Source organism: Anolis sagrei, chromosome 5, assembly GCF_037176765.1.
Source record: "Anolis sagrei isolate rAnoSag1 chromosome 5, rAnoSag1.mat, whole genome shotgun sequence".
In the NCBI taxonomy this organism is placed as follows: Eukaryota; Metazoa; Chordata; class Lepidosauria; order Squamata; family Dactyloidae; genus Anolis; species Anolis sagrei.
The window spans coordinates 131,166,868-131,182,424 of record NC_090025.1 but is presented as its reverse complement, the minus strand read 5'-3'; the positions used below and the strand labels follow the sequence as shown (position 1 = coordinate 131,182,424).

The following is a 15,557-nucleotide window of genomic DNA, read 5'->3' as shown; positions in this document are numbered from 1 at the left end:
ACAGGTAAGGCCTTTAAATAGATTCTAGCCCATATTCAATTGGAATGGCTCTGCATTTTGCTCTGGCATAGCTCTAGCCATCCCATTTATTTAATTGTAAACAGCTCCCTAGGGACTCAGGATTAGTAGTTTAGCTTCATTCCAAAGAGGATACTTAGGATCTATTATGTCCTCTCCTGCACATTTCCCCATTGTAGACATTGATCCAGGATCACAGCAGAATGATCTGCCAAATCAGCAGGAAAATTCCCAGGAGCTGTCAGGAAACCACCTGGCTTCACTAGCCCCTGAAGCAAAACATCCAAATTAGCCCCCACCGTTGTAGAGGTTCTGAATCCCAGTGAGTTTAAACGTGGCCAGGTAGTAATTGGTCCATGCTGGATTAAATCACCAAACCCACCATTATCCTATCAAACATAGAAGACATGATCCAGAGTATGACCAGAAACATGACTGTTAAACACTCATGATTATCAGGGCAGCCATGAAGTCCTGAGGCACCTCTAATAGGGCACCTTCAGCATGAATGTTGATGTCCTTCATGCTGCAAGCCAAAGGTATCCCAGCCCCAACCTAAGACCAGCCTGGCTAGCTAAGGAAGAGTGTAGTGTGGGCAGTACATCAGTAGAATTCTGTTATCTCCGGAATACCCATGAGGGAACCAGGGTAATCAACCTCCTTCTACTTCCAGGTTATGCTTGGTGCTGTGTACAGCATCTTGACAGACAAAGCTGAGAGATTCATGCTCCCACCTCATCCAACCAAATCTCAGTAATGTAAACCGAGGTCATAAACTTGTGCAGAATGAAGTGCTGGTTAGCAATTGTGCAGTTCAACAACTTAACATTCAGCAACATTATTTTTAACCCATGTGGACTATCGCCACTCTTTGAATTATTTGAACCAGAGGACAATTGTCCAAGCTTTAAATTAATACTTTGGCTACAAATCAAATATTTTAAGGTAGTTTTTTTAACAACAAAAACAACATTAAAACGTTTATTCATTCCAAGACCTACGTTTGTAAAGGAGTAGTGACACACTCCTTTAAGTAACTATGACACTTTTTTTTTAATTTTGGTGATCCATGTGCTGTTGCATCTTAATGCAAAGGAAATGGGCAAAATACAAAGACTGTATGGCTGCATTATATGTATAGATAGATCAATACTATTTACTTAGTGCTAATGCACTAATCAGATTACAAGAACTGATGCACTGGTAATCAATATCAAAAGTGAATAATACTATGAATGATCTTTTAAAAGAAAATGTGCAATGTTTTTAATTTGTATTAGCTAATTACATCAACATTTGTCCCTTTTTACCTTACGTAATGCACCATGGACATAATTGCTTCTTCCTCCCCCTCAATTTATCAGGAAATGATTGCCACTAGTTTCTGGAAATGTAAATTTGTAGCTGATCCTTTGTATTATATGTGTTTCTCTTGTATGTTAATGAGTTATTTCTATTGATATCAATGCACTTCTGGAAAGAATTGTGATGGTTAATTATCTTCTGGATTCAATGCTGGCAGTTTCCTCACCCATATTAACTTGAAGAAGGTATAGACAGCTTGTGGCTCCCCAGGTGCTGTATTGCAAGTCCTATTATCCTTCACCAATGGATAGTTTGTCTAGGGCTTTTGGACAGTGTAGTCTGAAAACATCTAGAGAAGCCACCAACCCAACTAATAATCCCATGTTAACGATGCCAGAATTTGAGACACAAACATTGAAAATCTCAGTGATACAATGATTAAAATTTCAGATGATGATCTGGGTGACACAGGTTCAAATTTCTGCTTAATCACAAAACTTGGTGTATAACTTAGCTGCAGAGATATTGATTATCTCAATATATTGCTCAGGTTTTGATGGGGGTAGGGGAGAGAGCGGCGTTGCCCTGAGCAATCTGGACAAAGTATGGCATATCAATGTAATTAATAAATTATCAGATCAAGTTTCTACATAACTTTGTCATGTATAAATAATTTTGCATCAAGCTATCATGCAAAATGGTAGCTTTTCACTATATGAAATGAATTTGAATTTGTGTTTGGACACAATGACTCAGAATTGTATTAATGTTACTTGGAGAAGGGATTGGGAATATGTGGCTCTCCAGATGTTGGATTGTAGCTCTCAGCTTTCCTCATCATTCAATGTACTGGTTACAACTAATGCGATTTGTAGTCCATCAACATGGATTAAGATACATTTGCTATCTCTAACCAACATACATGTGCAGCAGTCTCAAAACATGTATCATGTTCATTTATATCTCGCCCTTCTCACCCCAAAGGCGAATTAGGGCAGCTTCCAACAAAGGCACAATTCAATGCCTTGTTTTATATGTTTTATAATAATAAAACATATAATTTAAAATCACATAGTTAAAAACATATCAATTAAACAATTACTTACTTAGGTTCTATTAAACCTAAAATTCAGTTTATACAACATATAAGTCCAAACATGTATGGTTCCTGGATTTAACTTCAGTCTCATTTCAGTGGTGTCTATTGGGTCAGTGGGTAAATGAACGAAGGGTGTTGTGAGGTTTGACAAAAGGGAAAGAAGGCACGCTGCTGTGTGTGTGTTTGTGAATTCATTCTCCCTCCGTTTGGCGACTTTTCAGGAAGTTATAAGTTAGGCTAAAATGGGAGACAAGGAATGAAGGGTAATAGTGCCTCCCCCCCCCCCCCCCCCCCCAGCTACTGGAGTTTGAGGAGATGGTCAAGTTATTTGATGCTTAGTCTTTCACACATAAGGCAAACAAATACATGAAAATCAGATTACTAAATACAATATAAAATACACCATTAAAATCCTATATAAATCATTAAAATGCTACATATATCAATGTGCAAGATACGCCCTTAAAATACTACGTAACTACTGAATGGACTAGCACCTGCATAACTAAAAATAAGGTAAAACCAAGTAAATACAGCATTATTAAAACTTAAGCAGAGAACACTTTGGATAAAAACAGCCACTATTAGTGGTGGGATGGTCTGCACTTCCTACTTTTTTTTTAATCAGGAGTAAACTTAGATTTCTAGGTTTCCTCCAGGTTGAACTGGATTGGCCTGAGGCGATGCTTTGATACCTCAATCTAATCCATTTCCCAGCCTGCATTAAAGAGCTGTGGAGATGGTGCCTTAGATTGTCTTAGATCACCTAAGATCCAGTGCTCTAACCATCTTACATCAAACAAGCACTTTTCAAAATCAAATTTATAACCCCCTGTTTAATGATTTAATGGAGAGTCCTCCTTTTTAATTCCCATTTTTAGGTTAAATACAGTTACAAAAACCTTAGTTGGTTCATACAAACACATCTCTATGAGTAGGTACATCAATTTCTATAAAAGCTTTTCTCACTTTCTGGACTAGAATCTAATTAACACGTGTATTAGTAAGAAATTACAGGTTAATATAAACAGTATGACTTAAATAAAATTTATACGTGAAGAAGTTAGGGTTGGAAGTTGCAAAATATCAGTTGGATTTATTATTTAAGATCCCTTGCTTGAGCAACATATTGTCCCAGATAATACATCTGTTTTCCAGTTTATGTTTTATGTTTGAATAGTTAAAATTCCTATCCTTATACAAATGTTACAGTATCATTTAGGTGTTGTCATAAAATATTTAACACCTACTTAAAACAGACTTTTGATTCCACTGTTAAATGTCATCCCAGGAAACCTGAAATGTGTTTATATTACACACACTAGTGATTTTTACTAGCCTGGGTTAAAGAGCTGTGTGCTCTGATTACGGTATTGCATTTAGATATGAGAAACCAAACTTCAAATCCTCTTTTAGCTACAAATAGACCAGGTTGTCTGAAGCAAGAAATATATGTTTGGTTGGCAAGTTGGTTGGTTTCCTTTTAAGTTTTTTAAAGTCTTATTTTATAAAGTGCTGATATTGTAGAAACTATCCTATATATATTTCTGCAGAACGTGTGGCAGCAGTTCATTAATATTAATATTTTTTCTTCATAGCAAACATATGAAGTTTAAACAGTGCTTTCAACTGTTTATGAGAAGAGCATTTATGTAGAAATAGATTGGTTTTCTAGAGCATTTTTTGAACTTGTATTTTTTGGTATCATAAAAATCAACCGGTAAATGCCAGCTAGCCACAAATTATTATATGAGCAAGCATAATGCAATTTGACTTCATATCCAATTTGGACAAGAATTAAATAATTTTTATGTTATCTCATCACATTCCAATTCAGACCTACATCAGACAAAAGCTTATTTCTTATGGATGAGTCAACAGATACTATGTACTTTCACTCATGTCCATGGAAGGAAGAAGTAATATGAAGCTGTATTACCAGTAGGACCCTTCCTGAGCTACCATATTTGTGAGATTTGTCACTGGAATTTGGCACCAGACTTCTGGACATTTAATCCAACAAGAATGTCATTTTCTATATTGTCAGCCAAATGAATTGTTTCAGGCAGACATTAGGAACCTATGGTCCTACTGATATTGTTAGTAGGATCTGGCCAGTACATCCTGTAATAGGGATGGTGGGATCATCCTTCACTTAATCCTTAGGGTTAGCACTGTTCTATAAAATAAATGTTTAAGGCTTTTATTCTTTCAAAGAATAACTGTGATATATTTAGAATACTTATGAAGATTATGTGTAGAAAAAAAGGTGTCTCAGTATTGTACTCAGCTACTTAGATGCTTGAAAACATGAGCAAATCATTTTTAGACTTTTCTTGTTAAGAAAATGAAATAGCATTTTGTAAAGGAACCGTTGGGAATTGCTCGCAGTAGTTGATTACATGTGGTTGAATTTTAAGTACAGTGCTCAGTGGCGCAAAGGAATATATGTATGTGCTGTTGAGCATATCTCATTTGAATGTTAAAACTAACACCCAGTCTACAGATCCTTTGTGTGTAAATGCTGTGTGCTCAGCTGAGGTAAGATAGCAGGAACATACAGAACTGCAAGAGTGAATTATTCCTGTCTAGTGTTGTGGCCAAGCAGAATCCTTTGAAGACCTATGGTTCTGCAAGGAATTCTGCAACATTGTTTGTTAGTTTTGTTTTTTAGAATAAACCTTTGGAGATTTTATGATCTTTGGAAAAGCATGACCTTGTTAGAAGTCACAACCTTTTGAAAAGTGATGCCATAAATGCCATAACCTTTTGTAATAATGGCATTCATGCAAAGCAATTGGGTTTCTCGGCTATTAAACTGATGTACCTAGGTATGTCTTTGAACTGTAAGGGACAAAGATATGCCAGTGCACAACACACACACATATACAGCAGAGTTTCATAATCTAAAGCATCTCTCTGTTCTGAGAGTCTCTCTGTTCTGAGAGTCTAATAGAGTCTCTGTCTAGTCTGAAAGTCCAATAGAATCTCTAAGCATACTGTTCCTGTTGAAATCTAAAGCATAGAGTTCCTACTGAAGTCTCTAAGGATACTGTTTCTCAAATGGAGTCTGAGTCCTGAACAATCCCAGTTCTGATCACATGATCTGCACCTCCTCCCACAACATAGAGTTAAAGAAAAACTGCAAACCAATATACACATATACAAAACAGTAAGCAATTATATACATAACAAATAATGAGTGGAGGCTTGAGAAGATCACTATTAGCAACATTGTTAATTTTGGACCTACAAGTTGATCATCCTTTATCCAAAATGCTTAATATTAGAAGTGTTTGGGATTTTGGATGTTTTTATTTTAATTATGTTGGAATACTTATATTTATATACATGTATATAATGAAATATTGTGCATTTATGTTTCATATACATCAAACACATCAACTGTTAATTTTTAATAATTTTGTTCATGAAATTAAGACAAAATTATGGTAAACAGAAATTTTGCTAACCTCACCACCTGTGTAGTATTTTGGATTTCAAAATTCCACATAAGAAATCGTTAACTTGTATTATTTTTTGTATTTGAAAACCAACAGTTTAGAGAGCTCTTTATTATTTGTATCATGATATTCTGATGTCACCTTCAACTATGACAAGCTGACACAAGCCTTGAGGGACATTAACATTTTAAAAACTTGATTTCAACTTGACATGATAATATTTTTATTCTTATTTTGGCTTGCTTTTTAAAGGTCTGTTGCAGAAGGCTGTAAAAACCAAAGGACACATCTTTATTGCTTTTTCAATAAGCAGTCAGTCATACCAAAATCTGCCTTAATTTCTAAAGAACCCCCTACAGTTAATAAACAATGAAGAAAAACGATCATAGTATTGATTATATAGTACACTTACATTCTGTTGCTTTCATTGTACACTGCTCCATTTCATATGCTAGAAAATAAGACAATCCCATATGTTTTCTTGTATTAAATTGCTTATTGACATCTAAATGGTCTCTGTTTATTATCCAAAACAGAAGACAAAGCATCAATAGTAACTGAATTCCCAGTTAATAGATTACCATTGAATTCTCAATATAATGTGAATGTGTTCACATCCTAAGGACTAACTTGCTGTATATATGCTCTGGGAATAATTCTCCAGAAAAAGGCACATATGAATTGGAGAATTAAAAATGAACAAACAATCAATAATTATAATAACTATGAGAACAAACAACAACATTGGCAAGTTTGAATTTTAGGCACAATATTCTTAGCCTCATTTATAATCTTGTTTCATTTTTTCACTTGTTTGCAGCCCCCAGAGTACTCTGAGCTTCATGTAAATAAACTAAAATTACTAAGTGCAAATAAGACATTAAAATGCTCTTATTGATATATTTAAATATTAACTTGGCAAGCTAGAACATATTAGCCAGGATATTCTAGTATGCAGTAGCTATTTGAAATAGAATGGAAGGAAATGGCAAACCACAATTCTTTGCCGAAATATTCCTTGCTTATGAAAATCCCATGTAATCATGGGTCACTGTAAGTCAACAGCAATTTGGAGGCAGATACAAATAGACAGCAAGCATTATGCTTGGTCTGAAAGTATTTAGGGCACCAAAATAAACACATTTTCATTTTTAAAGCAAGTGTTGATTTTATATCTCTTCTCTGCACACTCTTCTGATCAAGAGTCTGAAAATGTATTGTAAAATCTGATCATTTAATTGTGTACAACCTATTGCATATTTGAAAGAAAATCTATTGTACAATAAGTAGATATACGAGTTTATTTCATACAAAATTAAAACAATATTCAAAATGATTGTCGAAGGCTTTCATGGCCGGGATCACTGGTTTGTTGTAGGTTTTTCCGGGTTATATGGCCATGTTCTGGAGGCAATTTTTAGTGAGACCTCACTACCTCTGAGGATGCTTGCCATAGATGCAGGCGAAACGTCAGGAGAAAAATTGCCTCCAGAACATGGCCATATAGCCCGGAAAAACCTACAACAAACCAATATTCAAAATTGGAAACGATTCTTACCGGAGAAAATGGTCTTTCTTTAACATTCTGGTAGTTACTGGTACTAGCTGTACTCCTTGAATGGCATTTACTTGCAGAAAATCAGGATGCAAATAAGTAAACTATAAATTCATTTTTTAAAAAGCCATCTTCTATCTTACAAGGTGACACTCTGTGTGACACAGGGCAGTTCTTGATTTCCTCTCAATCCTTTGGTTTCTCCGATGTGATTTGCTAACACACATCTAATTTTTTCAGACTTTTTCAAGAAACACTACCTATTGCGGAGAACAAGATGAGGAGTATCGGGTGGAAGTCACAACAGCATTGCAACGGATTGACTTATTCTCGGAGCAGTTCAACACAGTTTTGCTAACATCTATATCTGTGTTCACAAAAGGGCATCTTACAATAGCAAACCTTGGAACATCAGAAGGCCGCTTCATGCAGGTAAGTAATACTGCAATTTTTGTGATTTCCCTCCAAGGTTATATTGGCTTCCTAGTCCCTTAACAGTAAAATCTAAAACAATTATTGATACACCTAGATCAGTATTGTCTAACTAGTTGATGGTTCTTTAGTCTCTCTAGAAGTATTTCCTTGTCCTATTATATGTGACTGTTTAGTTCAGTGGTTCCCAACCTGTGGGTCCCCAGTTGTTTTGGCCGACAATTTACAGAAATCCCAGTCAATTTACCAGCTGTTAGGATTTTTGGGAGTTGAAGGTCAAAACATCTGGGGACCCACAGGTTGAGAACCACTGGTTTAGTTGAAAATGTTTGAGATAGTGGTCAAATGATGTAATGCACAAAGGGTTATTGGTCTGAATTTTCCATTGCTTCTGATACTTCAGCTATACATTTTCCACTTTTCTCTTACTTAGCTCTTATGAGTTCAGTTTTATAGTTGGCAATTCCCCAAAACTTTTACAGCATATAAAGTAGGCAAATTCTGTGCAGCAGTGCTTAAAATTTGCTATCTGATGACCAGTACCACGAGCTAGCATTTTAACTTACTGGAAACTTGTAACTACATCTATAGTTAGTGCTCCAACCCTCTAGTCTTTGGACTTGTGTTCGATTGTGCTCCCCACTCCTTGTTCCCTATGTGCTCCTACCCTACCTTTAGATTCTTGTATCCTATTGCAAGCATCTGTTCATCAGCAATAGCTTATCGGTTAGCAATAATAAAAGTTAAGATAAAACATACCATGGTTATTTTAATATACAAGCGTTCAATGCCGTTTTAAGTTCATACTTAGCACTTTTTATTTTAAACTCATATTTTAAATCTGTATTTTAATGCCTAAATGTATGTTTTTCTTCATGTTTTACTGGTTCTTTTAATACTGGTCATTGACTGAAATAAAAATGTTTGTTCATTCATAATTGACAATTCATTTGACTCTGGCTGATGGCATTGTTCTGTTATCTTGCTGCTTACCATCTATCTCACTTAGCAGTCAGTGCTTCTGTTTTTGCTGCTGGGCCATTAAACAGCTTCATGTGACAGATTACAACTTCATTAATGTCAGCAACATATAAGTGCCACCATGTTCCTGTAATGTTCCCATTTACTTGCTCTGTACTAAAAAAAATAAAGTTTTATTTTATGGTTGCTAGCAGAGACACCAGATTATCTCTTTTAAACAATGTAGACCAGGACATTTCCAGTTCTACGCTGTAGAATGATGCAAACCTTAACCTGATTAACAAAATCTGGCTACCAGTATTAAAAAACTCTAAAATTATAACAGCTAAACAACAGAGAGGAAAAAACCAGGCACAGATTAACACCTCCCAGCAAGAGATTTCCCAGGCTCAGGCAGGCCTTCAAATGCTAATGAAGGTGATCAGCTAAACATTCACACCTAACTGCAGCAGGGAAGAGCTCCTTGCCCCACCCCAGCCATTCCACAGATATATAAACCCATCTTTCCTACTTGCAACAGACCTCACAACCTCTGAGGATGCTTGCCATAGATGCAGGCGAAACGTCAGGAGAAATGCCTCTAGAACATGGCTCTATAGCCCGAAAAAACCCACAAGAACCTAGTGATTCCAGTCATGAAAGCCTTCGACAATACACTTAACCTGATTGTTAATCCCACCTAGAGTAGGTCCATTGAATCAATGAGATTTCCTCTGTATTTCAGCTCTTCATTCAACAACTGATTCAGTGGGTCTATGCTTGTTAGTATCAACCAATTGGAGTCAGGCCATATTCCCTTTTTTCTTCTTGTTGTGTGCCTTCAAGTCATTTCTAATTTATAGTGACCATAAGGTGACTCTATATTTTTTTTTGGGGGGGGGGGGAGATTTGTTCAGAGGAAGTTTACCTTTGACTTCTTATGAGACTGAGAGAGTATAATTTGTCAAGGCCACCCAATATGTTTTCATGGCCAAGTGATGATTCAAACCTTGGTCTTAAACCACCACGCTACATCTCTTTAACAATGAAGTAAATGAAAATAATTTGTTTTGATTTGTTCAATAAAAATAGGAGATATGTCTGAATGCTCCACTGGAGTATCTTCTAAGGAACATCAAATTAAGCCACAAGTCTTATTTAAAGTGTTGGTTTGTTTCCTGACGCTTTGGAGTTAAATCCAAATGTAAACTTTAATTAGAGTAGACCCACTGGGGAATAGAACTTGTTAAGTCGATATTTTTATAAATCCTGTTGGTAGTGGGTCTGTACTAGTTAGAATTAGCCATTGGATTTAGTTTTCTACCGGTATGTGTGTTCAAGTAGCCTGTCAACATTTGATGCCCCAATGAATTTCAAAGGGTTTTCTTAGGCAATTAGTAATACAGCCTACCTATACTAACCAGGACTGACATTGCTTAGATTCCAAGATTAGAAAGGATCTTGTGCCTTTAGTATTCATGCTCCTTTAGTTTTCTATATTGCCAGCCCTATACTTATTTTAGCTTTTATACATGCAACTATCTGGGTCAGTTGTGAGAAAGATTAAATTTCATGTTTAGACTGATAATTATGAAAACAGTGCAAAACAAACCATTGACTACAAGGAAATTGTTAGTAATAACAACTTTTTCTCCCTTTTTAAGATCTTCTATAGCCTCCTGTGAATTTTCTATGCTTGGTGTAAAAAGATTTGATATTTTCCTGTAGAAACGCAAATATTAGATGTTTCGACTTCATAATGGTAGTATTATTCAGTCATGCTTTGAAACAAATCTTTTCACTCAGCATCCCCTAACCCCTTATGTGGAACACTAAAAAATCTAACACAATACTTCCAGAGCACGTTTCCTTTTGTAAGGCCAGCCAAGGGATCAAAAGAGTGCTATTGTCTGAAATACATAGTGCCATTAGCAGGAATATTCACATCCACTGGATTGAGTTACAGACCAAAGTAATCTTGAAGATCCTGTTGTAATAACCCACAGGCTTTCCCCGCCCTCATGCATGATTTCCCCCCAATTTGAGTGCCCTTGGATCTGAAACTTTTAACTGTATGTGAACATGAGTTTCCTTAAATACTTACTGCCGGACAACCCTGAAAGCCATCCTCCAGTATATCCTTCCTTTAGATAAATTTCTTAATTTATCACAGATAAGACATCAATTTATATAGTTATTTTGTTATCTATATTCAGTGGAACAGGTGTGATTTTTTTTTGTGGGATGGAGCCATCTAACTTCAGAATAATATTTACATAATTGTAAAATGGAGTTTCCGAATCCCCCAAACTGTATGGCAACTGGTCTGTGATCATTGCTGATTGGAAGATTTGTAGCTTGTGTTTAAAAAAACCTATTTTTTCTTATACTGTATAAAGGGGTTGTGGTGGCACAGTGGGTTAAACCGCTAAGATGCAGAACTTGCTGACTGGAAGGCCAGCAGTTCGAATCTATGGGACAGGGTGAACTCCCATTATTAGCCCCAGTTTCTGCCAACCTAGCAGTTTGAAAACATGCAAATGTGAGTAGATCAATAGGTACTTCATCAGCAGGAAGATAATAGTACTCCATGCAGTCATGCTGGTCACATGACTTAGGAGGTGTCTACAGACAACACTGGCTCTTCAGCTTAGAAATGGAGATGAGCACCACCCCCCAGAGTCGGACTTGACTAGACTTAATGTCAAGGGGAAACCTTTCCCTTTACTTATACAGCAGAAAGCCACAGCATTTTGGAATCCACACAAAAGGGGAAAATTCACAGAGAAGTATTAAAAAGTGTAAGTAAAACCCACTAAGAAACAATGGTTAGAGCATCCTTAAAGTTAGTAATTGTCGTTACCTTGAAAGGTCACAGGTTCAAATCCGGGAAGTGGCATGAGCTTCCGCTGTCAGCCCCAGCTTTTGCCAACCTAGCAGTTCGAAAACATGCAAATGTGAGTAGATCAGTAGGTACCACTCCGGCGGGAAGGTAAGAGTGCTCCAATCAGTCATGCTGTCCACATGACCTTGGAGGTATCTATGGACAATGCCGGCTCTTTGGCTTTGAAATTGAGATGAGGACCACCTCCCGGAGTCTGACACGACTAGACTTAATGTCAGGGGAAAACCTTTACCTTTTTACCTGAGTGATCCAAATATCATTGGGTTTACTGATTAACCAAATCTACGCAAACCCATTAGGTCACAATGATGTTAAAAGAAATCATAAAATTATATAGAATATTAGGTTTCACATTTTAAAAAATATACCCCTTCCACTACTTACTATTTATGTTTAGAAGTCTTAATAACATCACATAGCTCCAGTAAAAATGAGTGTCAGATTGGAACAAGAAAGGGTAATTTGGATTCTGCCTCTATTCTTTTTTAAAAAAGTAAGAAAATTATCTTGGTCTCTTAAGACTTGTATAAGGTGATGTCAGGCGCTAAACTACAGAAAAGTTATCCTTTTCAATTACTATCTAATGTTTTATTTTGAAGATCAAACCACTTTATCTACTGGAAAGAGGAAGATAAGCTTAACATCAAGTGCTGTGGGCAATTAAGTATTAGACTTGGTAATACGTTTAGAATGTAGATAACAATCTCAGCCTTTAAAAAAAAGTGAATGATGATATGGGAAAGGGAGAATATACACTAAAAGGTTTGCAGTCCGGTCACACACATCATTGTTTTGGCTATAACAAAATGTGTTAAACCTAGAGTTAGTCCGTCAATGTTCCTAACTCCAGAGTTGATTAAATATTGCTGAGTGTATGTTACAAAACAAGCTGCTAATAATTTTAACTAAGACAGCTGTCATGTATGAGAAAAGAAGAGAAAAATGGTTTTACTTCCTTCCAGTGCTGTTTGACAAGCTCTCTGCAAGTTGTTCGCCCTTTTCTCTTGCTTTCCCCCCAAAGACTTTGCAGCTGTTTCTGCTTTTTACTATTGTGACTGCTTTTGGTGTGCAGCTGGGAACACAGTCTGTAAGTACAGCTGTTGGATGCAAAGTGAATTGGATATTTCTCAGTGGTTGTTTGGTTTGAAACAATGATGCTGTCCAACTAACATATCCAGTGTTATGGATATAAAGATAAATTCTCAATGATTGAAAGCTGGGCATAGTTTACTGGAATTTTAAGATTTATGCTGACTTATACTGAACTTGAGAATTTAATTATAAACCTCTGTTTCCAATTAGTAATCTGTCACAATCTTACCATAACTGATCTGGCTGTAATCTCACTAGGGATGTCCAAACATTGATCCAGATTTTCATAACTTGGATTTTGCCTTCTTATTTGGTTGGTTTGTTAACTAACACTGGCCAGAATTCAGGTAAAGACAATGTATCCTTTATGTATGAGGATAAATTTCGCAGAGTCCCTGCAGTTCTTAGTACCGATGCCATCATTGCATGTCCAGGTATGGGAGGGTTAGCTACACCTTCTCTGATCATGTTTGCTCACATCAAAGCATGGGATACATGTATTAAATGGCTTCAGAATATAAGATCAGCATAGCGTAAGGTGTGCATGACAAACTCAATAATAATAATAATAATAATAAATTTTTATTTGTACTCTGCCACCATCTCCCCAAAGAGACATGGGGTGGCTCACAGAAGCACTTCAGGTGCTACGTACAAACAACAGTACATCAGTATAAATACAATGACATAAGTACAGTTAACAATGCATAAAAATCTCACCGATAAAATTATAAAAATATAAAATTCCTAAAACACAGTAGAACCTGTGGGTAAGCTGGCTGTCTGTCGTAACAATACTATCAATGATTCATCATGTTGACCATGGAATGCAGAATCTCCAAGAACTTCCACAGTTTCTATATGGAGTGCAGCATCATATTGTCATAATCATCCCAGCAACTTAGCAATATAAATTCAAAACATTTTTAACAACAACCATTCCTGCAACCCTTCCTGACTGTTAAGTATTGTCGAAATGTGATACATTTGGCCATTACCTCCCAAAAGTTTTTAAAGTAAGGTGAAAACATATATGTGCCCTTTTTATGTAAAGAGAACCATAGCAGAAGGTTTTGTTTGGAAACTTTTATGATGTACAACATTTCATCACTTTTTCTAGACTTCTTTTGGCATGTTCTACACTAGAAATTAAAAATCATGTTTCTGCCTTCCAGGCATAATCAGTATTTTGCAGGCTTGATAATGAAAGCACTAGAAAAGCGATCCTCTGAATAATTTTGTAATTAATTGTATTTCTGACCATTATAATGTAAAAATAAGTAATGTCTCTATGTCTCCATAAGCTTTTCAAATCAAAAACAATATATTGTAATTCTGCCTAACCTTTTAGCAGGAGTACACGTTATAATTAGAAAATGAAACCTCTGCATTCAAGATACAAAAATCCACAGAGTATTTTTTTCAAAAAACCTGTTTGTTCCAGTAATATTGTGTTCAAAAAATCATTATGAGTCTGTATGCAACAGCTTTTCAATGCCACATCTCATAGAGAGTAGTTCACTTTATTTTTATGCTACTATTCCAAGAAAGTTCATGTTGAGGTCTGACATTATTTTAAGTGATAGATCTGTGCAAAAGCTGCTGATAATGCCTTTGTCCTCTGCATCTGACAGGTGGATATGTGGAAAGTATTTCTCAAAACATAAGTAGTTTGTTATAGCAAATTTGTTGAGGCAATTACACAATGTTTTTTGAAGTAATCCTCAAAGTTGCATAAATGTTATTTGAGCTGCTGGCTAGCATGGAAGCAAATGTGCAGCAACACCAAACCAAAATTTGATTTAGCATTGCAATGCCTCTGAAATGCTTCAGTATGACAAAGATTCTTTGGATTGTCCTGCAGTGGGAACCAAAAACCATCCAGATTAGAAATCTTATAACTGGAGTTTTCTCTATATTCTTTGGTTTGATAGATGTTTGCTCTTCAAAGGAGCATTATATATTTTACAGACTCCAGCACTAATATGTGAAATGAAAATTAGAACCCCCCACAGCTGCAAAAATTGTGATATATAGGCTTTGAATAGTGGCTATTCTTACAGGGCTAGAATTGAAAGAACGTGTGTAAATACACCTTCCATCAGCAATAACTGCATTAAAGATATTGAAGCAATTTCTTAAAGAGACTTCAAGCTTTGTGCATGTCAATAATATTATTGCAAAGTTAAATTTGATAGAATGCTATAGTTTAGGTCTTCCTGCTTCATTTGAATGGTAGAAGCCAATCAAATACACTTTGAAGATAATGCTGGCAAATTCAGATAAATTTAAATCACTGAATTTCAAGCCATTACAGGGTTTCTAAGTGAACCAATAGATTGGGCATATACCATGGGGAAACATTTGAATTAAATAAATGCTCGGAACCAAATGACAGAGTTGAGAAAAATTCCTAGTTCTAACATTTTTTTTCAACTGGAAGAGGTTAAAGTGTTTAAAGTAGATCTCTTATATTCAGTGGATTAGAGCAGTGGTTTCCAACCTGTGATCTGTAGACCACCAGTGGTGGTTGGCAACCTCACTTTTACTACACTGTTGCAACGAGAGCAACTGGTCTCACAAAACCTTCTTAGAGTGCCGAGTCTTATTATGTTTTTCTGTGGGTGAGCAGATGGCAACTACTGGGTGGCATAAGTTCTGTATCAAAAACTAGAGCTGATGTGGTCTATCCACTGCAATTTTCTGAATAGGCACCCCAACCAAATC

General features: G+C 36.1%; 1 protein-coding gene across 3 annotated transcripts in view; it reads left to right on the top strand.

Moving 5' to 3' along the window:
- The window catches only part of MET (MET proto-oncogene, receptor tyrosine kinase), a 132,550-nt gene that overhangs the window by 50,307 nt on the left and 66,686 nt on the right, over positions 1-15,557 (top strand). For all 3 annotated transcript variants that reach the window (XM_060777688.2, XM_060777687.2, XM_060777689.2), the window contains one exon: positions 7,682-7,873. In XM_060777688.2, the coding sequence (XP_060633671.2) occupies positions 7,682-7,873 (192 nt within the window). The remainder of the gene's footprint in view (positions 1-7,681; positions 7,874-15,557) is intronic.